Source organism: Salmo trutta, chromosome 11 (genome assembly GCF_901001165.1).
Source record: "Salmo trutta chromosome 11, fSalTru1.1, whole genome shotgun sequence".
Lineage (NCBI taxonomy): Eukaryota > Metazoa > Chordata > Actinopteri > Salmoniformes > Salmonidae > Salmo > Salmo trutta.
The window spans coordinates 5855178-5883027 of record NC_042967.1 but is presented as its reverse complement, the minus strand read 5'-3'; the positions used below and the strand labels follow the sequence as shown (position 1 = coordinate 5883027).

Below are 27850 nucleotides of genomic sequence, written 5' to 3'. Positions count from 1 at the left end.
GTGGGTGTGTTAGTACCTGTAGCCAGATTCGGGACACTCTGGACCCGCTTCATGTTGGATCGGGTGACTAGCAAGGCGGCGCTTTTGCGAGTGCGTCCTCCGCTCTCTGAGAAAGCACAGCCAGCAGCCACAGCAGCAGAAAGCAGCGCACACACATACACGCAGAAGCCAAAGCCCCCCAGGAAAGAGAAGGCAAAGCACATGCATTACAATGGCCCCATTCTCATAAGCAAATGGGGGACGGGAGGAGGATGACGGCTCATGTCAAGATGGATGGAGGGAATAGTCTGTACTGACATACGTCATAGTATCTACACAGCAATATGGACTCGGCAATATGATGCCATACACAGTGTTGTTGTTTGTCTGCCAGCAGGAAGTTGCTCACTGTGACGTCATATCGCTGACTCTACCTTTAAAACTGTCACATGATTGTCTATGTGTCTACTCTCTTAGGTTGTCAATACTGAATAGAACTAAAACTATAAACGAGATTCTATAACAATCATCACCAAAACCTATCTTAACCGATTTTGTGTTTGTTTACATTCTGGTCGATTCAGGCATGCAGTAAACACACAGTAATTAAAAGTCCCCCTTCCTACTTCATATGAACTGTGACCTCAGCGCAGATTCATGTTCATGGTTGCTTGGTCATCGACGTGGGAGTAATGAAACGCTGTTTATTTCTCCAAGAGGTCACAGAATCACTCTGCATGCAAAACGTTTCAGCGCACCCTGCCATTTCGAAGGCAACGTTCTGTAGGCAAACACTGTGGAATGTTCAGTGACTCAATAACTCGTGATGTAAACATTTACCAAAGCTGGAGCAAAACTCTGATTGCAATGTCATGGAAACTTAATGAGGGCATATGCCTGGCGGACTTGATAAGAGTATTCTAGATTGTGCGGAGGCTATTGGCACCTCGATAGGTCTTGTGCTGTAAACAATTACCATAGCAGGAACAAATCCAGACTTTCATTGGCAGAGTAACAGAGGGCGTAGGAGTGTAATAACACTAAGTGAAGGATTTGTCATCATAGCTACTGTAATGAAATATTCTATATATTTTGGGATGCGGGACAAGTTTAAGATGGAGATTTAGAGGCCGATTTATGAATTAGAGGCCGATTTATGAATGAGAGGAATTACGTGGGTGTATAACTAGACCATAAAGCAATGCAATATATGTGTAATGCCTCTATGCATCTACATTATAGAGCAGGGGTGTCCGTCCCTCCTCCTGGAGAGCTATGGGGGGGGGGGGGGGCTTTTGCTTCAACCCTGTTGTCACACAAGGTCCTGTGAGGAGCTGATTGGTAGGGTTGGGTTTGTTAGAGCAGGGTCGGAGTGAAACCCTGCAGGAGAGTAGCTCTCCAGGAGGAAGGTTGGCTACCTTTGCTCTATACGTTTAATTGATCAAGACTGGAATCAGGTCGTCCTTCATTCAAAACTTTTCTGAATGCTAGGCTAATGCTAACAAGATGTCGATACTCTAACAGCTCTAAAAGTCTTCAAACAGATAATTTGTTGTTAAAAAAAAGAAAAAAAATGAGGTCTTTTGCGAACTTGCTTCATTCTGAATCTTCAAATCAAATGAGTTGGTTGAAAAAAAAACAAAAAACGATGACATAGCTAAGCAACTCCGGCAGCGAGCAGTACTCAACAGCATGTCAACAAACATGGATATGCGCAATGCCTTGAGTTCAACATCCTAGTGTGTGCGCATGTGTTGCATGGTGTTTAAAACAGGCCTATCACATACCTGTATTCATGTTGAAGAGTTCTCCTAACAGTTCTACCGTCGCTGGGTACACTTTCCTGGAATAAAGGAATCAGAGACAGAGGTTCGATTATTACCCACTGTAAAGCCCTCAGAGAAACAGAAATCCTACTTCTCTTTCACATTACCTGGTGCAATGCAGTTTGTCATTCCATGTGAACTGCCAATGTGCATTTGTGAAATGGATAGTACATATACTGGACCTCAAAAGTTTTCCCATCAGAAATAACTTGAAAGTCTGACTCAAAAACTAAAGTCTCTAAGGGGGACATTTTGATTACAAAAATTAGTGCGGTTGTAAAAACAGACCTCATTTCCTCAAATAGTTCCAACATGCATTCCTCCCATTGGTGTTAAAGGCAGCAGAATTAACATTGCCCCAGTTTTGTGCCAGGCTCAATACGACTTGTAGCCTAAAATTAACATTCCTTCTTGTCTGTCGTTTTCTTGACTTCTGAATCAGGTGGATTACTGCTCGGCTGGACACCAGTCCTAATAGTAGCTAGGGTAGCTGTATCTCTACAGAGTAGCTCCTGGATTCGAGTATCACAAGCACGTAGTCGTGGAATGTGAAACATTTTCATTTTCCTTCCTTTAATCTATATTTTATGAGGAAACACCCTTGAGTTGTGCAGCTCATTTCCCAGGGGGACATAAGATTTTTTTTGTAAGTTAAAAAAAAAAAAAATCTAATTTATTGGAGGTAATAAAATAAATATCCATGAATTTTAGCAACAATGTGGATGATAATATAAATTCAACTTGAAGCACTGAAAATATATTATACATGGATAACTGACTTTATAAATCAACAAAGCTATAAATATTGCATAATATTATAGGCCATCACACAAAAGACCAGACAAAGAAAATCTACTTCCTGCTTCACTGAGCACAAGGGCTCTGTCACAAGTTAGATCTACAGATACATAACTAGTTATGACAGAGCGCCAAACAGAGGGACGGGCAGAAACAAACTGGTTCACTTGTGGAGCGCTGAGCTCGCGGCTGACGGGTAAATCAAAATCAATTAGTGTACCTCAGATCTGGCATGTCTTTATGCATCCTCCCTGCCTCACTGTTGACTGGAAACAAAGCTAACCTTAATTCTAAAATTAGGCAATTTGCAATTTACAACAATAGGGTAGGTATCTTCCTCCGAAAATCCCTGCCAGAACTTAGCCTTAGTTTAGTAAGATATGGAGCAAAATATCACCTTTGTATGAGATATTCCCTTTCAGTGTCTCCTATATGTTTTTTTTATGTTACTCAATGGCCACGCCGTCACACTGGCATAACATCATGATAAGGGACTGATAAATGGTACAGGCCAACAGTACAGCTACTTAACTCTACCGTATGTACCTGTACCAAACATACACCAAATGTAATTCCTTAATGCTGTACATGATGGGTGATGAATCAGCTCTGAAAATACTCTTGTCCATGATTGATATGGAAAAAGGCCCTGTTGGAAAGTTCAGGCCTTACCCGACAAAGGCGAGAGTCGGTGTGTGTGTGCACGTACGAGTATGTTTGTGTATGTGTGTACACATTTTTTTATGCGTGTGTGTACAGTCGTGGCCAAAAGTTAAGAATGACACAAATATTAATATTAATTTCACAAAGTTTGCTGCCTCAGTGTCTTTAGATATTTTGTCAGATGTTACTATGGAATACTGAAGTATAATTACAAGCATTTCAATAAGTGTCAAAGGCTTTTATTGACAATTACATGAAGTTGATGCAAAGAGTCAATATTTGCAGTGTTGACCCTTCTTTTTCAAGACCTCTGCAATCCACCCTGGCATGCTGTCAATTAACTTCTGGGCCACATCCTGACTGATGGCAGTCCATTTTTGCATAATCAATGCTTGGAGTTTGTGGGTTTTTGTCCACCTGCCTCTTGAGGATTGACCACAAGTTCTCAATGGGATTAAGGTCTGGGGAGTTTCCTGGCCCTGTACCCAAAATATCGATGTTTTGTTCCACGAGCCACTTAGTTATCACTTTTGCCTTATGGCAAGGTGCTCCATCATGCTGGAAAAGGCATTGCTCGTCACCAAACTGTTCCTGGATGGTTGGGAGAAGTTGCTCTTGGAGGATGTGTTGGTACCATTATTTATTCATGGATGTGTTCTTAGGCAAAATTGTGAGAGCCCACTCCCTTGACTGAGAAGCAACCCCACACATGAATGGTCTCAGGATGCTTAGCTGTTGGCATGACACAGGACTGATGGTAGCGCTCACCTGGTCTTCTCCGGACAAGCTTTTTTCCGGATGCCCCAAACAATCAGAAAGGGGATTCATCAGAGAAAACGACTTTACCCCAGTCCTCAGCAGTCCAACCCCTGTACCTTTTGCAGAATATCAGTCTGTCCCTGATGTTTTTCATGGAGAGAAGTGGCTTCTTTGCTGCCCTTCTTGACACCAGGCCATCCTCCAAAAGTCTTCGCCTCACTGTGTGTGCAGATGCACTCACACCTGCCTGCTGCCATTCCTGAGCAAGCTCTGTACTGGTGGTGCCCCGATCCCGCAGCTGAATGAACTTTAGGAGACAGTCCTGGCACTTGCTGGACTTTCTTGTGCGCCCTGAAGCCTTCTTCACAACAATTGAACCGCTCTCCTTGAAGTTCTTGATGATCCGATAAATGGTTGATTTAGTTGCAATCTTACTGGCAGCAATATCCTTGCCAGTGAAGCCCTTTTTGTGCAAAGCAATGATGACGGCATGTGTTTCCTTGCAGGTAACCATGGTTGACAGAGGAAGAACAATGATTCCAAGCACCACCCTCCTTTGAAGCTTCCCGTCTGTTATTCGAACTCAATCAGCATGACAGAGTGATCTCCAGCCTTGTCCTCGTCAACACTCACACCTGTGTTAACGAGAGAATCACTGACATGATGTCAGCTGGTCCTTTTGTGGCAGGGCTGAAATTCAGTGGAAATGTTTTTTGGGGATTCAGTTCATTTGCATGGCAAAGAGGGACTTTGCAATTAATTGCGATTCATCTGATCACTCTTCATAACATTCTGGAGTATATGAAAATTGCCATCATACAGAGGCAGCAAACTTTGTGAAAATGAGTATTTGTGTCATTCTCAAAACTTTTGACCATGACTGTATATAAGTACGGTGCCTTCAGAAAGTATTCACACACCTTTACAATAACCCATAATGTCAAAGTGGAATTCTGTTTGTAGAACATTTTAGAAATGTATAAAAAATTAAAAGCTGAAATGTCTTCAGTGAACAAGTATTCAACCCCTTTGTTATGGCAAGCCTAAATAAGTTCAGGAGTAAAAATGTGCTTAATTTGCATAATAAGTTGCATGGACTCATTCAGTGTCCAATAATAGTGGTTAACATGATTTTTGAATGACTACCCCCATCTCTGTACCCCACATACAATTATCTATACGGCACCTCAAATCCAGTAGTGAATTTCAAAACACAGATTCACCCAAAGACCAGCACAGTTTTTCAATGCCTTGCAAAGAAGGGCACCGATTGGTAGATGTGAATATTAGAATTTCTTTTAAGACGCTGAATATCCCTTCGAGCATGGTGAAGTTATTAATTACTGTAGGCTTTGGATGGTGTATCAATGCACCCAGTCACTACAAATATGCAGGCATTCTTCCTAACTCAGTTGCCGAAGAGGAAACGACATTGACTGCTCCTGTGCCTGAAATTCACTAGTTCAAATTTTGATTTAAAAATCGGCTTGAAAATCTAAAGTTAAGACTTGAAAATGGTTGTCTAGCAATGATCAACAAATCAACTTGACAGAGCTTGAAGAATTTTCAAAAATAACAAATGGGCTAATATTGTACAATCCAGGCATGCAAAGCTCTTAGAGCCTTACCTAGAAAGACACACAGCTGCAATCGCTGCCAAAGGTGCTTCTACAAAGTATTGACTCAGGGGTGTGACCACGATAAGATGAACTTTCCAACAGAAGGACGGACGATTCCAACAGAGATCACGACGACACACTGAGCGTAAATATATATTGATTGCAATTATTCCCGAATGAGTGAGCGTTCATGTGCAAAGGATTAGCATTTCAATTAATATGATTATCAACTGTGTAGTGACTCTTGTAATTCCCGCCCTTCTCAGTCCACACCCACTTCCCTTTGTCCACCAAGCCGTCATATCGGCTTAGGGGAGGTTCCCTAGTGGGCTATCATTTCCTTGTAACCATATCTACTGTTTGTTTGTTTATGCATTTCTGTGATTATTTTGCTAGTTAGTAAATAAATGATTAAGACAATTGATGTATGGATGATTCACAGTAAAGGCTGGGTTCGTGCAGATAACGAACAACAAACGTCTGGAATGAGACTAATGTGAGGTAAAGAATAATTAATTAATTCGAAGACTAATTGATCAGATATTAAAATATTTGAAAAGTTATTTTAGGAAAATTATAACTTTGTAATCTTTTCCTTGGTGCCCCGACTTCCTAGTTAATTACATTTACATGATTAGTTTAATCACGTAATAATAATTACAGAGAATTGATTTGATAAAATAACAGTGTTCAATTTAATGATGCCAAAGACAGGACAACTACTATAAAACACCATCACACCATTATTTATAGCCAACCATTTACAATAAAAGATTGTCACAAAGAAGCTAAACAAAAGGCAACGCACAGTAATGCATTAAATTACAAGCCTTGTAAACGTTTTGTTTACAAATGCACAAGTTAGCAGTTGTGACACAGATGATTAGGTTAGCCACAGAGAGACATTACTAGGCAGAGGGCACAGTATTGTCACGAGGACAGCAACCACAGAACCATTTAGTGCCCTCAAACTTTTCCAATCAAAGCAAAGTGTTTTTTCCCCCCCCGAGCTAAATTACAGCCCTCTTTTATTAGCATGCTTATAGGGATACGTTGAAAACAAACTCCTTTTGAAGTAAATGGGGATACTGCCTTGTGCGTTGACTCGAGTAATGGTTGGGGTCACACGCACACTCTTCTCCATGCTGGCAGCTTTACAGCAATGTCTCAGACGGCTGTCTACACCGAGATCCTCACCACTACAGCGGTGCTTCTTGAATCTGTAATCTGCTTGAATATATTGTGAGCCATAGAGTAATGTATTTGAGGCTGTAAAACAGCTAAATCTGGTAGATCACTATTTGAAACGGTTTACTTAAACTAGGGTTACGTAGTAGACAAAATTCAAACATTAGGGCAATTCCACGGTAACGGAGTTAAGTTCTGACCATTTTTTTTTAACATTTAAATGTATACCAAACTGTATTTAGGTTATTGAACTAAAGTAGGGGAAGAGGATTTACATCTGGTAATGGAATTACACTACCGGACAAAAGTTTTAGAACACCTACTCATTCAAGGGTTATTCTTGATTTTTTTACATTTTCTAAAATGTAAAATAATAGTGAAGATGTCAAAACTTTGAAATAACACATACTGAATCATGTAGTAACCAAAAAAAAGGGTTAAACAAATCAAAATATATTTTATATTTGAGATTCTTCAAATAGCCACCCTTTTCCTTGATGACAGCTTTGCACACTCTAAAAGGACACCATTGCTCGTGTTTCTTGGCCCAAGCAAGTCTCTTCTTCTTATTAGTGTCCTTTTATAGTAGTTTCTTTGCAGCAATTCAACCACGAAGGCCTGATTCACGCTGTCTCCTCTGAACAGTTGATGTTGAGATGTCTGTTACTTGAACTCTGTGCAGATATTATTTTGGCTGCTATTTCTGGTTGGTAACTCTAATGAACTTATCTTCTCAAGCAGAGGTAACTCTGGGTATTCCATTCCTGTGGCAGTCCTCATGAGAGCCAATTTCATCATAGTGCTTCATGGTTTTTGCGACTGCATTTGAAGAAACTTTCAAAGTTTTCAAAATTTTCCGGATTGACTGACCTTCATGTCTTAAAGTAATGATGAACTGTCGTTTCTCTTTGCTTATTTGAGTTGTTCTTGCCAAAATATGGACTTGGTCTTTTACCAAATAGGGCTTTCTTCTGTATACCCCCTACCTTGTCACAACAGATTAGCTTAAACGCAATAAGGAAAGAAAGTCCACAAATTAACTTAACATGCATTTCAGGTGACTACCTCATGAAGCTGGTTGAGAGAATACCAAGAATGTTCAAAGCTGTCATCAAGGCAAAGGGTGGCTATATGAATGAATATATTTCATTCGTTTAACACTTTTTTGGTTACTACATGATTCCATGTGTTATTTCATAGTTTTGATGTCTTCACTATTATTTGAAAATGTAGAAAATAGTACAAATAAAGAAAAACCCTGGAATGAGTAGGTGTCCAAACGTTTGACAAGTACTGTGTGTATATACAGTTGAAGTCGGAGGTTTACATTTAAACTCAGTTTTTCACAATTCCTGACATTTAATCCTAGTAAAAATTCCCTGTTTTAGGTCAGTTAGGATCACCACTATTTTAAGAATGTGAAATGTCAGAATAATAGTAGAGAGAATGATTTATTTCAGCTTTTATTTCTTTCATCACATTCTCAGTCGGTCAGAAGTTTACATACACTCAATTAGCATTTGGTAGCATTGCCTTTAAATTGTTTAACTTGGGTCAAACGTTACGGGTAGCCTTCCACAAGAATCCCACAATAATTTGGGTGAATTTTGGCCCATTCCTCCTGACAGAGCTGGTGTAACTGAGTCAGGTTTGTAGGCCTCCTTGCTCGCACATGCTTTTTCAGTTCCTACCACACATTTTCTATAGGATTGCGGTCAGGGCTTTGTGATGGCCACTCCAATAACTTGACTTTGTTGTCCTTAAACCATTTTGCCACAACTTTGGAAGTATGCTTGGGGTCATTGTCCATTTGGAAAACCCATTTGCGACCAAGCTTCAACTTCCTGACTGATGTCTTGAGATGTTACTTCAATATATCCACATAATTTTCCATCCTTATGATGCCATCTATTTTGTGAAGTGCACCAGTCCCTCCTGCAGCAAAGCACCCCCACAACATGATGCTGCCACCTCGTGCTTCACTGTTGGGATGGTGTTCTTCGGCTTACAAGCACCCCTCTTTTTCCTCCAAATATGATTGTCGTCATTATGGCCAAACAGTTCTATTTATATTTCATCAGACCAGAGGACATTTCTCCAAAAAGTACAATCTTTGTCCCCATGTGCAGTTGCAAACCGTAGTCTGGCTTTTTATGGCAGATTTGGAGCAGTGGCTTCTTTCTTGCTGAGCGGCATTTCAGCTTATGTCGATATAGGACTCGTTTTACTGTGGATATAGATACTTTTGTACTTGATACAAAATATACTTTTTCCTCCAGCATCTTCACAAGGCCCTTTGCTGTTGTTCTGGGAATGATTTGTACTTTTCGCACCAAAGTACGTTCATACCTAGGAGAGAGAACGCGTCTCCTTCCTGAGCGGTATGACGGCTGCATGGTCCCATGGTGTTTATACTTGCGTACTATTGTTTGTACAGATGAACGTGGTACCTTCAGGCCTTTGGAAATTGCTCCCAAGGATGAACCAGATTTGTGGAGGTCTACAATTCTTTTTTCTGAGGTCTTGGCGGATTTCTTTTGATTTTCCCATGATGTCAAGCAAAGAGGCACTGAGTTTGAAGGTAAGCCTTGAAATACATCCACAGGTACACCTCCAATTGACTCAAATTATGTCAATTAGCCTAACAGAAGCTTCTAAAGCCATGATATAATTTTCTGGAATTTTCCAAGCTGTTTAAAGGCACAGTCAACTTAGTGCATGTAAACTTCTGACCCATTGGAATTGTGATACAGTGTATTATAAGTGAAATAATCTGTCTGTAAACAATTGTTGGAAAATGACTTGTGTCATGCACAAAGTAGATGCCCTAACCGACTTTAAAACTATAGTTTGTTCAACTGTACATACAGTTGACGTCGGAAGTTTACATAAGTTTTAATGACTCCAACCTAAGTGTATGTAAACTTCCGACTTCAACTATGTATGTATGTATGTATGTATGTATGTACGTACGTACACACACAGTATATTCCTTAATTTCTCAAAAATATTGACATATTGGTGCTCATGGGTCCTTTTAGATGAAAATGCCCATTACTAGTGGTGCAACGGATCACAAAACTCACGGTTCGGATCACGGTTTTGAGTCACGGATCGGATCATTTTTCAATTCAGCATAAAAACAAAAAGGGAGACAAATATAACTTTGCTTTCCATTTATTACTTAAAGAAAACAAAGCAAGGAACTTTTCAATGTTTAAATAAAATCTTGAAATAAAAAATTATATTCTCAATTGTTAAATTAAAGTGCAGTATGAGGCATGTAACCTTCCTTTGAACAATAGTGAATGAAAAAAAAAGCCTGTGTCCACATCATAAAAAAAAAAGTTAAAGAAAGCAAAGCAGACCTGAGCTTATAACTTCAAATTATATTTAAAAAAATGAGGATGTCTACATTGTCTGGGGAGAGGGTAGACCTCTTTGCAGTTACTAGGTCCCCTGCCGTGGAGAACACCCTCTCGCTAGGAACTGAAGTGCCAGGCACAGCCAGGTAGCATCTACCCATCATGGCAATGTGAGGGTATTTCCACTCATTGCTTTTCCACCATGCCAGTGGATCACCATCCACTGGAATGCCGCTTGCTGCCTTGTAGGATGCCACCTCCTCTTTGATGGTGTTGGCAAACGTCTTGCCTGTGTCCTTGCTCACAAAGGTCTCCCTGAAAAGCTCCTTCATGGCCAAATTATTTTGTGAAGGAGATGCCTCTGAGTCTGCTCCTGTCAGCTCTGTGGCTTGACCCTGCAGAAAAAAAATGAATTGATCTAACGAACAATTTATTTTCATATTTCATAGGAACTATAATTGTAGCAATTACATTTTATAAAAAAACATTTATTACAAATAAAAAGTGGATGATTCTAATAGCAATAGCATAGACTAAGATTAGACTGCAGTATATTATTTAAGTAATTTACTCTTACTTTTTTTTACCTCATCAGTGGCCACAATCTCAGCGGTCAGATCACTGTATGTCCTCCAGTGTAGGGCAGGGTCTAGGTGAGACAGGGACTTGAACCTTGGATCCAGTGCAGTACATCTATGAAGGTAGTCCTGTACATTAGAGGGGTATCTGGGGTTCAGGTCCTCTCTAATGGCAGCCTTGACATCTCTAGTGATGGTGTCTTCCTCACTTAAGGCTTGTAGAAGGTAGGATCATGGACACAGATGGTTCAGTTTCAGTGCTCAATAGGGTTGAAACCATTTTGAGGGGTTTGAGCACCTGGAGGACCTCCTCTGCTACTTTCACGTCATCATCAGACAAGGTGACGATGTCTTTATTTTTTTCCAGGGTCTTGTCTGTCAGTGCAGAGTGTACAGCTGCCTGCTGCTCAAGATGGCTCTCCAACATGTCATAAGTGGAGTTCCATCTTGTTGTGACATGGTGTATGAGCTTGTGGGTCGGTAGCTGTAACATGTCTTGCTTGGTCTTAAGCACATGAGCGGCTGTTGTGCTTCGGTGGGAAAAGGAAACCACCTTCCTGATCCTCCCAAGGAGGCGGTCCATCTGGTTCACTGAGATTCCCCTTTGGGATGGCAAATTGATCACATCACATCTGTGGCCCCAGTCCAGCTTCTATCACTGCATTTACTTGGTTCTTGGCATTATCTGTGGTGGTTGGGATATTGCTATTGGGCCTCTCTAGCTTCCACTCTGCTACTGCTCTCCAAGCAGTACCTGCGCCAGATTTGTGCCTGTGTGACTGAGGGGGCGTGTCTGTAGCACCGGACTTCGCATCTCCCACTCCTCTGTGGTGTGGTAAGCGGTCACAGTCACGTAGCTTTCCGTTGCCCTGGAGGTCCACCCGTCTGTGGTAAGGGCAACAGAGGATGCCTGGGATAATTCAGCGACAATTTTGATATTTTCTTGTTCATAAAGTTCTGGCACGATCTTCATACTGAAGTGGGTGCGCCAGGGTATTTCGTAGCATGGCTCAAGCACTTTCAGCATATTGAAACCCTTTGTGTTCCACAACAGAGTATGGCCTCATGTCTGCAGTGATAAACATCCCAATAGATTTGGTGATGGCTTTAGCCCGGTCTGATTCTGCAGCAAAGGGCTGCTTAAATGCCGCGGTGAGAAGTTGTCTCTTGGCTGAGTTGGCTCCCGTCACTGACACACCAGGGTGACGACGCTTTAAAAATGTGTGACCACGCTCAATGCATTTCCATGATCATACGGCTTTCTTTTTTCTTCTTTGCTTTTTGCAACGCGAGCATCTAGGATTGATTCGTTGGGATTCAACATGCTCCGTTCACGTGAACAGAACACACAACTGCTTTTTAAAAATAATCAAAATCAACCTTCAGAGTAAAACACAGCACGCATCCGTCTTGTCTTTATCTTTTCACTGCAACTCTGCGTCGAGATTGAGGGAATTATTACTTTATAAAGTAACAGCGGCAGTAAAACTGTATTTCACACTATGATGGTTAAACTTTGCAATTGATCTGTGGTTCACATGCGTGCCGAACCGTGTGGGGGTGATCCGTACGGATCAACTACGGTCCGTTACACCACTACCCATTACCCACAATCCTTTCCTGGCAGCCAGTACATGGCAAACCACTTAGTCTCTATGCAGCACTAAAAATAGGCAAAGGTGGATAAATATACAGCAGGTGAAAATGGAACCGGGAGGTTGAGAACATAGTGCAGCAGGAAGCTGAGGACTATGTTGCATTCTGGTTACGTCAGGAGCCAGGAGGACATGGGTTGCATCTCAATGCCCCAAAGATGGTCTCCATATCTGCACTGGCATTAAAGGACTAGACAGGTGAAAGCAACTTACTATAGCAGGCATCCTCCACATTGTATTCACTTTCCTGTGTTTTCAGAACGTCGCAGAGGGTGAGGAGTAGAGGTCGACCGATTAATCAGAATGGCCGATTAATTAAGGCCGATTTCAAGTTTTCATAACAATCGGAAATCGGTATTTTTGGACGCCGATTTGTCCGATTTACGCCTTTATTTAACTAGGCAAGTCAGTTAAGAACACATTCTTATTTTCAATGACGGCCTATGAACGGTGGGTTAACTGCCTTGTTCAGGGGCAGAACGACAGATTTTTACCTTGTCAGCTCGGGATTCAATCTTGCAACCTTACGGTTAAAAGGAACCAACAGCTTTCATATGTTCTGAGCAAGGAACTTAAACGTTAGCTTTCTTACATGGCACATATTGCACTTTTACTTTCTTCTCCAACACTTTGTTTTTGCATTATTTAAACCAAATTGAACATGTTTCATTATTTATTTGATGTATTATATTAAGTTAAAATAAGTGTTCATTCAGTATTGTTGTAATTGTTATTATTACAAATAAAATAAAAACATTTAAAACATTTTTAAAAAACGGCCGATTAATCGGTATCGGCTTTTTTGGGGTCCTCCAATAAATCGGTATCGGTGTTGAAAAGTCATAAATCGGTCGACCTCTAGTGAGGTGATGTCACGTTAGAAAAAGGTTATGTCCACACACCGCTTGTTTGCTGCTCCCACAAGTGACGTTTAACTAAAAGCTACAGAAAAAGCGTCTCCTCTGACATGGTTGTCATCAGGTAACCAAACCCACATGACACACAGGATGAAGCCATTTTTAGACACGTCTACAGCTTAGTGGACGCCTGGTCTGCCATCGAGACATATTTCTCACACGGACGGGACTGGAAACAGAACGATCTTAAGCATTCATCCCCAAATGCACCATCATGAATGGATTAAAACAAAAAGGGTAGTCTCAATCATTTAATGGCTAAAAACAGAACCTATTGATTTTGGGTCCTTTTAGAAGGCTAACAAATAACCAAGCTCACAGACAGCCGATAAAGCCCATCGAACAACCGGGGCCACCTCTAATTGGACGGCAAACTGGACAATTCATCTCTCCATTTTAAAGAATGTGCGAGAGAAGCACTTAGGACTCTATTGACTTTTAAAACACAAGCTGTATGTCTTGCCAACACAGCCAGCGCCAATGATAAATGCTAAATTCTGCTATACAATGGCTAGTTGTCTGTCCATTTAGAAATCTCACACAGCTACACACATTGGGGGTAAATCACTGGGCTGGCTTCATGGCTTGTCGTCATCCAAACCAGGGCCAGAAAGGATCATGTTTCCGGGGGACAGACCAGCGGCGACACAGCAGCTGTGGCCACCATGGCCCACGGGGGAAGTGTTATGGTGGGACACTGGATCCTCTCTCTCAATGAGTGATATTCACATTTTTTCACCAAAAACTATATAAAACTTTAGAAACTTGTATCCAATATTATTTCACAAAGCAAGTTGACTGAGAGAACAGTTATAATTCACTTTTGTCCAATTGGAATCTGTACGCAGTACCTAAAATGTCTTTCCACACCGAGCCCCATCTCCAACTGCAATTCCACCGAGTCCCCCTGGGGGGGCAATGTCACACACCTTTCCTAGCCTACGTCTGACCCAGAGAATCAGCATGGGGCCATTCAAACGTCTGAAGCTTTAATGCCTATCAAACAAGTCACAGTCCTCGTATCAGACGGTCATGGGGACGGTTGTGACAGCGGCTGTAAATATTGAAGCCTGGCGCGTACTGCTGTGATTAAATCGGCGAGTGCGGCGCTATGTTTACGAGGCATTAGATGCCAGCACCTGATGAATTCCCAGACAAGCCAGTTGCCGCATATCCACGGAATAATCACTTATAGAACTGGAAACGAGGAAGGCGGATGGGAGGATAAAAAGAGGGAGGGAAAGGGAGGTCGGATAAGGGAGAATACAATTGAAGAGAGTGTATGGCTGATCACTGCTTGATGCTCTCACCTGAGCTCCTTATTGCATGGAAGCATACATACACAATGTCTGAACTATTACATTCATATCATGAGACTACCATGGTTGAATCGTGCCATTCTCTGCCACTGCAATGGCCACTTAACTTTGAATCAATGCAGTGAAAAGTTATGCTCAGCCTCAGTGTTACATTTCTGCTGGGTCATCACTATACAATCTCTTCACTTTGCGTCGACGGGCACCCATGCGGTTCTTCTGTGCACTTCTCATGAAAAGGAAGTCACTCCAGCACGCCGCTGATCTTTGATGCCCCACAAACAATGTAATGGATCTCACTGCAACATTTTGTGAACTTCTCAAAATAAAACCCTCCGAGCTTCTCGGATGCCCAATGCGTCACTCCACTTTGAGCATCGGCGGTACGCAGTCACACACACGCACGTGAACAAGTTGTAGCACAGGATTAGCCGTAGTGTTAGGTATCGGTGTGTCTGGGCTATAGCTGGGATGAGTTTAGAGGACGAGAGGTCTGTCTTGAGATCCTGGCATTGTAAAAAGTTGGCGTTGCGTGTCTAGGGACGGAATTCTGACACCACTCGCGACATTACTGAGCGATAAACAAAAACAACCCAATGAAACACGGTGACATTCAGAAAAAGACGGCGTGAAGGTAGAACATCCTAGCCCTCTCAGTTTGGCCTCCTGAGGGTGGCGGGGGATTTCACTACACAAGATGTCTTCGTCCCAGGTGATGCGCGTTTGACTACGTACGCTATTAGGTCTTGACAAAAGCATACCTTTTGCAGTTTCCTACCCAATTTGAAATGGACCCCTTACCCAGAACTCTGAACGTTTGGTCCGGTTTCCCCGAGAAACAGATTAAGCCTAGTCCAGGACAACAACAAAAACATTCAAAATGGAATTTCCAGGACGAGACTTAATCTGTGCCTGTGAAACCGGCCCATAGGCCTGGGGCCCCTGTTTAGTTTTTTGTCCTAGCACTACACAGGTGATTCAAATGACCAACTATCTGAATCAGCTGCGTAGTGCTAGGGCATCGAAATTCCATCAATAATGGGGTTTTTTTTGTCCTGGGCTTAATCTGTGCCTGCTGAGCGCAAACTTCAACGTTGTGAAAATTCTGTGCAACTTTCAGTGTGCGTTTACTTACGAACACTGAGGCTGTACCCGCTTTAAGTCAAGTACGCTACCGTGGATGATCATAATCTAGGTTTACCAGAGTTGCCTACCATCAAAAACAATGGAGAAAATGCATCCCATAACATGTAAAAAGCTGTTCCTTCAGCCTTCAGTAGCAACCAATGTGTGGTGTTCAATGAAATAAAAACATGCAGGGCTTGAAATTAAGCTGTTTATCCTCTCGTCTTTCAGACAAGGAGGTGACCGAAAAATGTTGTTGTTTGATGCAAGAAACCACTTTACAAAATAAAATGCCATACCATTATTACAGAGTCTCAGACAAAATATGCTACCTGGGCTGCGTTGCAGCTGGCCGCGACCAGGAGATCCATGAAGCGGTGCACAATTGGCCCAGCGTCATTCGAGTTAAAGGAGAGTTTGGCCGGTCTGGACGTCCTTACTCCATCGTGCTCTAGCGACTCCTGTGGTGGACCGGGCGCATGCACGCTGACATGGTCGCCATTTGTTCAGTGTTTTTTTTTTTTACACATTGGTGCGGCTGGCTTCCGGGTTAAGCGATCAGTGTGTCAAAAAGCAGTGCGGCTTGGCAGGCTTGTGTTTCAGAGGACGTATAGCTCTCTACCTTTGCCTATCCCGAGTCCTACGGGAGTTGCAGCGATGGGACAAGACTGTAAATACCAATTGGATATCACAAAATTGGGAAGAAATTGTCTTGCCTAGTTTGTTTTGTTTCTGTATGTTACATTGAAAGTGGCTAATATTGCATTGATTCGATCACAATTCCCACAGTAAAGGGAAACGGTGATAGTGTTAACTAAATGAGGAAAACTCTAGAAAGTTGAATCTCGTGCTTCTCTGTGCGGGCTGATATTTCTTCTGCTCTTCAGTCCTGGGGGAGCTGCGCAGCTTAGAGGGAACATTGCTTAGAAGGCGTTTCACATTTACAAAAGTGGATGTGAAACGATCCATTAGAGATCGTAATTAGGCATTGTGAGTATGAAACCATTGTGAATCACCCTGGATTAGGAATACCCTCACAGCAGGTGGTTTCTTTCAGTCAGATAACCATCAGACTCTTACAGATCTAGATAAAGTCCATCAGGCGGGGGGGGGGGGGTAATACACTAAACTATGATCTGATAAGAAATGATGCCTTTTCCATTGATGTAATATGATTAATGGTATTAAAAACGGTGGATTAGTCATGAGTTTATTGGTTGAGTCAGATTCTAGGGTGGCACATTATCAGCTGATTGACACTGCACAGTTTCCACTTAAAGTGGGACTATTTCAGTTTTCAAATTTGAGTTACCTTTTGTAGCCTTAAGAAAATTGATGCTCTGAATCAGGATGGGGGGGTTTAAGTTATGGTTTGGTTTATGATTTACTGAAGTTTATGGCACAACGTTATACTTCTATAAAGATTCAGAGCACCAGTCCTAGGGACACTTCAGTATCTCAATAAAACTCAGTAAACCTCATATCAAGGGACCTGCTGTGCACAACGAGCCACTATCAAAACGTTGACAACTAAAATAATGTCCATAATAAATTCCAATTGTGCTCTGGGGCAAGCAATGGGACTGTAGTTCCTTCCCAAAGTTCAGACATAAAATGCCAGACTCCAGCTCACATAAATATGAGTAGATTTCTTTTTTTTTTTACTTCTCTGGTTATTTTGTTGGCTTGTTCTTGAGGGGAAAACTCATAACTTTCAGAAGTCGATTGATATAGCAGCACTATGCGCAACTCCCATACCCAAGTGCCCTTAGAGGCCAGAGTAAAATCTCATTGTGACTAAAACGTCTGGGGTAGGCCTACGAATCATATCCAGCCAACACTTCTGGTGCCACCGAGTATGTTATGATCGTAACGGCACTCTTTTTATACCACAGATGTTTTGAATGATATAAACGGCGATTCAATCTGAGCCTAATGTAGAGGCTCTGTATGGATAAATTATGCATTTCCTTAAACTCCATGTGGGAAAAATACTTCTTCATACTTGAATTTATTCAGTTCACGACTTTGCAATTTATTGAATCCTCCCACAAGAATTAAAATAAAACTGAGCTAACGGCAAAATCTGGAGAGAACAGAAAGCCTGGAGAGGAGGAACTCCAAATCTCAAAGAAGTAGTATTCCCTTCTTCCTCTCCATTTTCAAGCCCTAAAAACATATGTTGAGATTGCCTAGAGCTGTTATATTTTATTGGGTCACAGTGGTTTATCCGTAGATTGTAATTTAGGTGTTGGTGGAGAACTCTGGAAAGTTGTGTATATAATTACTGAATATATACTGAACAAAAATAAAAAAAACAATTCCAACGATTTTACTGAGTTATAGCTCATATAAGGAAATCAGTCAACTGAAAAACTCATTAGGCATAATCTATGGATTTCACATGACTGGGCAGGGGCGCAGCAATGGGTGGGCTTGTGAGGGCATAGGCCCAACCACTTGGGAGCAAGCACTGGTGAGCCAGGCCCAGCCAATCAGAATGAGTTTTTCCCCACAAAAAGGGGTGGCTCCTCAGTTTCATCAGCTGTCCGGATGGCTTGTCTCAGACAATCCTACAGGTAAAGAAACCAAAATGTGGAGTTCCTGGGCTGGCATGGTTACACGTGATCTGCGCTTGTGATGCCGGTTTGACGTACTGCCAAATTCTCTAAAATGTCGTTGGATGTGGCTTATTGAATCTTCCCACAAGAGTTCAAATAAACTGCTGTCTTCCCTGTGGCTCAGTTGGTAGAGCATGGTGTGTGCAAAGCCAGGGTTGTGGGTTTGATTCCCACGGGGGGAAAGTACAAAAAAAAAGAAAAATGCATGAAATGAAATGTATGCATTCACTACTGTAAGTCGCTCTGGATAAGAGTGTCTGCTAAATGACTAAAATGTAAATGTAAAATGCTTATGGTAGAGAAATTAACATTATCTGGCAACAGCTTGGTGGACATTCCTGCAGTCAACATACCAATTGCACGCTCCCTCAAAACTTGAGACATCTGTGGCATTGTCTTGCGTGACAAAATTGTACATTTCAGAGTGGCAATTTATTGTCCCCAGCACAAGGTGTACCTGTGTAATGACCATGCTGTTTAAATCAGCTTCTTGATATGCCACACCTGTCAGGTGGATGGATTATCTTGGTGAAGGAGAAATGCTCACTAACAGGGATCTAAACAAATTTGTGCACAAAATTTGAGAAAAATATGTTTTTCTCCAGTCACGTTCTATCAGTGAATCGAACCACTCCCGATGAGCAGGGGTGTTAAATGTAAAATGCACTCCAGAGATTAGATAGTGACTTGTGTGAAGAGGGTCCTCTGAACATTCTCCACTTTAGAGAGTCCTCGTCGGCGTGTGCTGATAACCTGGGAGAGAGAGGTGACTATTAAAGCGTTCTCTGTGGCCATTTGTGGTTTTCCCTCTCCTCCTCCTCCTCCCCCGATGACTTGGCACTTTTCCAACCAGTCGGACCTAGTGCTATAATAATGATGACGTCAACAAAACTTAAGTGGCCACACAATTTATTTGAGTAAGAGAGAGCGATCGCAGATGCTTTAGACGGGCCCTCTGAAACGCATTGAAGCGAGCGGAATGCAGTTTTTAAAATAGCTGACTTTAATGGAAATCAAGACAGGCCCTCTTGTCACAGCTAATATGACAGAGTGGGATATAATGGACTTGGCTGCAGCCCTGAGGTAAAAAAAAAAAAAACAGAGCAGAGAATGAGACTAAGCGCCATCCGCTAGCATCACTCAGTGACAGTGCCATTTGGGACGCACCCTTATACGTCAAGGAAGATCTCGGGGGAAAAGTCTCCAATTTCTCCCTCTCAAAATACAGATTTTTCAAATTGAAAATCTAATCATATTAGAGGCTATGGTTATATCTCAAAAGGAGCTGGTTGGTGTATTGTAGTGGAAAGGCCTGATTAAATAACGGATGCAAAAGAGACATGCTATATGCTGTTTGACGTTCGTCACTGTCCGTGACCAAGGTAATAGTTACACTCAGTGAAATGTTCATATAAAAGTCAAAACAGGGAGGCAGAATGTTTGCCACTGAAAAATACCAGGCGGTCACACGCACGTACACACACATTCAAACATACAGCGTTTCAAAAGAGGATTGTGTGTCTGTTTATGTTTTCAGGTTGGTTAGTGTACATAGAAGGTTCCTGTTTGTGTGTGTGTGTCAGTTCAGGTCTGTTGGTGAACATGGCCAGACTGTTTGAATTCGTACAGTATGCGGGAGTGTCTATGTGTACGCAGACACATGAGCGACTCGGACAGCCGCTGTTAGATAAGCTGACTATGTTCTCATCTACAAGGGGTCACGACCCCACAGTGCCCACTCAGACACATGCGCTGGCAAGATGTCAGCAAGTCCTAAGGGAGCGGGGGAAGGGCTATTTAAAGACGCACGCCAAAAATGCAGCCGATAGCCTTTTTTTGGTTTGGTCTATTTTTAAGCACGCATAAAGAATTACTTAAACTGTCTGTGAAAAATGTTTGGACAATAATGGAGGTTGACTAAGTGCAATATCCTGAGGTAAATTACAGGTAATTGAAGCCCTAGATATTCAAAGTCCCAGTTAATTTTCTGTGGGGTTGAGAATAAACCATAGCCTGGCAATTTGGTGAGGACCTCTACAACAGAGAATGAGAGATGAAGACCAGAAATGTAAAAGCAAAGGAATGTCTGAAGTCCAGAGTAAATCTCAGTCAAGACATGGTGAGTCTGAGACTCCTCTTAAATGGACCGATGCCGACGGGACACCTCAACGCCACGGCAAAAAAGGATAGAATCCACAATTACGCTCTCCCACAATTAACAGAATTGGGGCAGAGTTATTTTTGTGGTGTATTTTTGTGGGAAATATGTGGGGAGCTCGGGCCGGTGGCACAGGAAAAGAGACACCTGGGAAACGAAATAAGAGCTTGAGAAGGCTGGTATGCCATTGGTGGATACCGTCCATTTTATGGGTTGCTTGGGGTTTTAGCTGTGGGTATTTAGGTGTGTTACTTCAAAGCAGTGTTGTCAGAGCAAAAACATGATTTGCATTCAACTTTGAAATGAAATCCAATAAACCCAAAACAATGAACAAAACAAAATACAAGAATTTTAAAAGCTCTAATTTGTGTTTTTAGATGTGGGTATTTTGGTCCGGCATTTCTAAGTGGTATTGTCCGAGCAAAAGCATGATTCCCATTAAGCTTTGTAATGAAATCAGATAAACCCAAAACAATAAACAAAGCAAAACACAAAAGCTCCACTGCTGTACAGAACAACTCCTGAGAAGGAAATGGATGAAAATGTGGGTCGTAATCTGGGATTATAACAGTTTCTTATTAACTGATCCAAGGTCAGTAAAACCCACTGTTGTCCACACATTGAACACGTTCTCGAAGAGCAACATCTGATCTAGGACCAGTGACCTTAACAGGACAAAGCAGTCGCGCAATTTGTAAATTAAAATGTGCCCATCAACTAAAGCCTGTCATTCAAATGGCTGCCAGTGGATTTCCTTCATAAATGTCAGATACAGTGCATTCGGAAAGTATTCAGACCCCTTGACTTTTTACATATTTTGTTACATTACAGCCTTATTTTAAAATGGATTATATATTATATATTTTTTTGACAAAGCAAAAACAGGTGGACATTTTTTTTTTACAGAAATACTACATTTACGTAAGTATTCAGAGCCTTTAAAATCAGTACTTTGTTGAAGCACCTTTGGCAGTGATTACAGCCAAGAGTCTTCTTGGGTATGACACTACAAGCTTGGCACCCCTGTATTTGGGGAGTTTCTCCCATTGTTCTCTGTAGATCCTCTCAAGCTCTGTCATGTTGGATGGGGAGCGTCGCTGCACAGCTATTTCAGGTCTCTCCAGAGATGTTCGATCAGGTTCAAGTCCGGGTTCTGGCTGAGCCACTCAAGGACATTGAGACTTGTCCCGAAGCCACTCCTGCGTTGTCTTGGCTGTGTGCTTAGGGTCGTTGTCCTGTTGGAAGGTGAACATTCGCCCCAGTCCGAGGTCCTGAGCACTCTAGAGCAGGTTCATCTTTCCCTCGATCCAGACTAGTCTCCCAGCCCCTGCCGCTGAAAAACATACCCACAATATGATGTTGCCACCATCATGCATCACCATAGGGACAGTGCCAGGTTTCCTCCAGACATGACGCTTGGCATTCAGGCAAAAAAATAGTTCAATCTTGGTTTCATCAGACCAGAGAATCTTGTTTCTCATGGTCTGATAGTCCTTTATGTGCCTTTTGGCAAACTCCAAGAGGGCTATCATGTGCCTTTTACTGAGGAGTGGCTTCCGTTTGGCCGATCTACCATAAAGACCTGATTGGTGGAGCGCTGCAGAGATGGTTGTTCTTCTGGAAGGTTCTCCCATTTCCACAGAGGAACTCTGCAGCTCTGTCAGTGACCATTGGGTTCTTGTTCACCTCCCTGACCAAGGCCACTCTTCCCCAATTGCTCAGTTTGCCCGGGCAGGCAGCTCTAGGAAGAGTCTTGGTGGTTCCAAACCTTTCCCATTTAAGAATCATGGAGGCACCTGTGTTCTTGGGGACCTTCAATGCTGCATACATTTTTTAGTACCCTTCCCCATCTGTGCCTCAACGCAATCCTGTCCCAGAGCTCTGCGGCAATTCCTTCAACCTCATGGCTTGGTTTTTGCTTTGACATGCAATGTGGGACCTTATATAGACAGGTGTGTGCCTTTCCAAATCATGTCCAATCGATTGAATTTAAGAGTACTTTTGGGCATCAGGGAAAATGTATGGAGTAAAAAGTACATAATTATTCTTCAGGAATATAGTGAAGTAAAAGTAAAAGTTGTCAAAAATATAAAAAGTAAAAGTACAGATACCCCAGTATTTTTACTGCATAGTACATTGATGTCCTGGCCAGATAGGCAACTCCAGAATACCGTTTCCCAGAATTCTCATACTATTTAGAAGGCTTTTAGTACTGAGGTACAGCACTAAAGTAGTATTCAGTAAACAGTATGTAGTATGACAATCCAGGCACAGCCCCGGCCAAATAGGCAGCTAGTGTAGAACACCTTTATCTCATTTTAGTAAAGCGGCGTGGGCTAAAGGCTGCTATGGTATAGTAAATCTGTCAATGTGCCCTTGAGCAAGACACTTCACCCTAATTGCTCCTGTAAGTCACTCTGGATAAGAGTGTCTGCTAAATGACTAAAATGAAAATATCGAACTGCTTAGACCCCATATCACACTTGATCAAATCAAATCAAATTTATTTATATAGCCCTTCGTACATCAGCTGAAATCTCAAAGTGCTGTACAGAAACCCAGCCTAAAACCCCAAACAGCAAGCAATGCATGTGAAAGAAGCACAGTGGCTGGGAAAAACTCCCTAGGAAAAACTCCTGAGAAAGGCCAAAAACCTAGGAAGAAACCTAGAGAGGAACCAGGCTATGAGGGGTGGCCAGTCCTCTTCTGGCTGTGCCGGGTGGATATTATAACAGAACATGGTCAAGATGATCCCCAACAAGCCCTCCACTGGACTTAACAGTTTTAAATAAAATAATATCTCCCTGTTGTCTGGCATCTGTTTCTTCAACCTCTCCACCCATTAGTGAACCCCTCTGTGTGAACAAATTTCCCGGGGGGGAACAATACGCTGACCCCCTCGTACCCACTACCCATACTGGGTTCGAGGCAACAACAGATCATCAAGCAGTAGCCACTGCCCTGAGAGCGCTAATGTAAGCTAATGCAACTACGCAACACAAGGCCCTGCTCGGTGCGTTGTGGCTGGGGGGGAAAGCAATAGGATGTGACAACCTGCGATGTTGCTTCTGTCCAGTGTGGGTCACTGTGCTACTGTTATTTTTATAGAGCAGCAGTAGAAACCTGTGGAGGAGCAGCATGAGGATTAGAAGAGTGAGGAGGGAGACAGAGTGAGGCGGGAAAGGGGTAGAGGGGGCAAAGCGACAGAGCAAAAAAGACAGAACGAGAGATGGAAATAGAGACAGGGAGCAGAATAGGACTCGTTCACGTCACCGCTCCATCCCGTCAGGCAGAAACAGAGAAAGGGCATTAGCGTTAGCAATGGTATTAGCGCTAGCGACGATTAGCATGGTAGCGTTATGTAAGCTGTATGGCAGAAATGTCCTCTAGCAGTGAACAATACCTCAAGAGTTGCTGCCGCTGTCTCCTCTACCCCACTGGGACATGGCCATAGCGATTAACAGTCGGCGCTAATGGGAAGTAATTGCAGTATAGAGATGGACAGCTATCCAAAACAAGAGAACCGGTTCATCAGAAAAGTAGGTATTTACCATGAGTAATTTGCCTGAATTCAAAATGCAGTTCTCTACCAATGAGAGTCAGTAGACTGTTAGTATGACAGAGCCCCGATGTAGACCACTGTCTCGCGATCATATTTCACATGTCACGTACCATGCTCACTCAGTCCTATGGAGTCTCGTGGAATCGTCTACTGGAATGCTGCAGACATGGCAAAACAGTTCATTTCAGATACAATAGTCAACAATATTCAAAACCCTACTTTTCATTTTCAAGCCATCTTGGAATGTGACAGGGCCTTCGATCCCTCTGTGCAACACAGTGCATGGGCTGACTAACTGTTCTTAAAGCAGTTTCGTTATCTGCCCTGCCAGACAGTCTCTTGATGGAGACTTTCTCTGTAAAACAGCAGGCATTACTGACAGGCCAAGGTTGGTAAGTCAAATCAGTGAAAACAAGTCACTGCTAATCATCTGAGAAGGGTCCTAAAAAACAGGCCACTGCTAAGAAGGGTACTAGGTTCTAAAGTCTTAGGAGGGCATAGGGCGCAGAGCTTTTCAACTCCATGCTTGGAGGGCCGAGCCCCAAACGCTGCCGGTGTTCCTTCTCTACGCTTCTAATCGTGACATGAATCAATCCATTGGCGAGCAACTAGGTAGAAAAGAAAACAGCAGTACTTCAGCTCTGCAGGCCTGCAATTAAAAAGCCTTGGTGAGGGCCTCTATACTGTCTTTCTATCTCTGTGAATCCGATCTGACATCCATTTAATAGGCTTGACCTTTCCTATTCGCGGCTAGGCGGTGCGGAGGAGACAGACGTTGCGGGGGAGTTGGGAGCAAGAGCACCGTCTGTTAATTGGGTGTTTAGCCTTGGAAAGAAGACCTGTCATGACGTGCGAAGAGCTGAAAAGCCCCACAGGGGACTTGCAGAGTCTTTGGACAGCAGGCTAGAGAGCCTCATTGTTCTAAAACACTCCTATGCTAATGCTAACACTAACTACTAATGAGTTTGAAGGTGGAGGGAATGTGGTAGTAAGAGTGAAGCAGCTAGCCTAGTGCTGAAGGAAATGCCCTTTCAGTGTAGAAAGGATCATTATTCAGGCAGGCTCAATGCTAATGCTACATCACTAAAGCTAATGGTTTTGAAGGTGAATGCAGCTATCTGCAGGAACGAACCAGGAGGGGTGATGTCATGATAAGACAAATGCCCTTCAACTGCAAAGGGGGACAGTGTTCCCGGCATCCTTGCAAAATAAAGTTTAGCGGAATGGCTAAGGAATTACCCCACTCAATGAATACATGGTGGATATAACATTGATATTGACAAAGCCTACCATCAGGCTACTAGACAGTCACGATTAAAAAGAGAAGTAGATGACAACAGACCATTATTTAATTATTCGATTAGCTGTAGCTAATATGGTATTAACTCCCCAGGGTGAACTACGGGTAGTAGGACGATAAGGTGGTCTTTATACAAGGGCGAGTGGGTTATACTTACGTCCCTTAGACAAGTCCTTTGCCCTCCAGAGGGCTCCGGAGGGGTCTGGAGCAGGGAGAGAACTCTATTTGCGTTTACATTCTAGTCAGTTAGTAGACGCTCTTATCCAGGAGCAATTAGGCAACTTCATCCCACTCCACAATTTCACTGTGAGGTCGTAGGGCACGTGGATCAAAAAGGTCACCGGTGCAAACAAAGTTTATAGACTCAGAGGTTAAAGTATCTTGGAAAGGTGACAAAGTCAAAAGGTTTGAAATGTAAAGAATGTCAAAGACAAACTCTTGGTGTGTCGAGTTGGATTGGAGAGCCCTTGTTTTGGTACCAGTCTGAATCTTTTTAATTCTGTGTACCGGAATAATACTTTAAGTACCCTCCTGGTGATTTGGGCTCTTGTTACAGACAATCATACGTCTATTTTCATCGCCGTCATCAAATAGCAACAGGCCTAAAGAGTTTAGCTGTGACACAACCCTGACACACCACTCTCCCAGCTAACGGGTAAGCAATAGCAGACATTACATAGTCCTGAAAATGTGTGTGTTATCATGTGTGCATGTCTGTGGGTGCTGTTGCACTCGTGGGTGTTTTTGCTGCCCTCCGTGTGCACGTGTGTGTGAGCATACATGTGCTTGTATGCGTGTAGCTCGGTATGCGCGCATAAGTGTGGGTGTATCTGTGCATACGTGTTTGCCGAGTTTCACATTCTTACACGGCATTGTAACTCAAGAGGCTTGTTTTTCACTGCAAAGCAATCTTTGGAAGATCTTTTGTCCTTGCGTACGATAGGGCCTTTTAACAAATGACCCTAAACTGGATGGTATGAGGAAGATGGAAAAAAAGAAACATGAGTTGCCAAACCAGACACATTTATCTTCAACATTTTTCAACCTAACTGAAATTTAACTAATGATACATCTGCAAATACTTCAACTGAGCCCTCTTGGCTATTTGTCAGTCAAGCCCTCTTCTTCCTGAACTAAACTGAAATCCTTTGCGTCTAAATAAAACTGAACCACATTCCATCCATTAACACCCTATGGATTGATCAATGTGCGTACACAACCCTGCTGGGGTAAAAATGTCTCTGTCCCATTCGCCAATGGGCATGCAACAAAGTGTCCCTGTGTGTGTGTGAGGTCAGGGGGAACAAGGGCCAAGCGAGCTGCACGCTCTCTCTCTCTCTGCATGTGTGTGTGGACTCAAGGGGTGGGGGGGGGGGTGGTTGGGGGGGGGGTCAAGGTGGCATTCCACAACACCTCAGAGACTAGCCTAATGGACAGATCATTGTAGAGGGGAAAAAATAAAAGAATCTGGTGTTGATGCACTCTGTGAAAGTGAAAAGGGTGGAATGAAGTAGGAGAGGGAGAGAAAAGGCAGGGGAGGGTTTGGGGAATTGGTTGGTTTCGGTTCTCTTTCAATATGGGTTCAAATTGGAGAGTTATGGAAGTCTTCCTGGTACTTCACAAAATTCAATACATCGTACTCCCTCCATCTTCCCCCATTCTCCCTCTCTTTTATTATTTTAGCCATGTTGTATTTGCAATATGATGACACATCAGGGTTCAAGACAGCCAAGTGGCACAGGATCAGTGAGGCTGTGTAAACATGATGAGCTTTGACAAGATTGAGAGGCGAAAGCACTAAAGGCCATACACCATTTTGACAGGCAGCCAAGATGTTAGAAGTGAAAATGCAAACAACGTATTGTTTTTGTGCGTGTATTGTAGGTTATTTGAAGAGCCTGGTTTGGGTTTGACGTTTCTGTGTTCCAAATGAAAGCGAAACACTGTTTTTTTTTTAGGTTAGGGAAGAAAAACCACGGTTTTCATTTAAACCATTTTTGTCCTGTTGGGTTTGGCTATGGTGTAGTGCTGGGATGTAGTGGTACTGTTCTGTTCCAACAGACAAATAGTAGCCAATCACAAAAAAAAAGATTTTAATTTTTTTTTTAAAAAGGTACAGGTTCTCAATCAAAAACAATAAGTTACCCAAATCAAATACTATAATGCAAAACTAAACAAAGCAAAATGACTTAAAAAAGTAAAGTAAATACTTGTTTATCACTCCTTAATTAATTCTTCAGAATTTTGGATTGCAAATAATTACTGCTGGACTATTCCATTCACATTTGCCCCTCATTGTTGATTTGATGACAACTTATGAATTGTCATCAATATCATACATCCAGTACACTAATACGCAAGTGGTTGACTCCCTATGGTTTGTGAGACATGTCCATTCAAACAAAGCCTACTATGACTGAC

At 42.4% G+C, this 27850-nt stretch overlaps 1 protein-coding gene across 9 annotated transcripts in view; it reads right to left on the bottom strand.

The window, feature by feature from the left end:
• Positions 1 to 27850, bottom strand: part of LOC115202135 (sorbin and SH3 domain-containing protein 2) — a 91117-nt gene that overhangs the window by 46844 nt on the left and 16423 nt on the right. For 8 of the 9 annotated variants that reach the window (XM_029766055.1, XM_029766062.1, XM_029766059.1 and 5 more), the window contains 2 exons: positions 1767 to 1822; positions 17 to 106 (listed from right to left, as the gene is read on the bottom strand). In XM_029766055.1, the coding sequence (XP_029621915.1) occupies positions 17 to 106; positions 1767 to 1776 (100 nt within the window). In that variant the 5' untranslated portion in view covers positions 1777 to 1822. The remainder of the gene's footprint in view (positions 1 to 16; positions 107 to 1766; positions 1823 to 27850) is intronic. The other variant, XM_029766060.1, reaches the window with a different exon arrangement.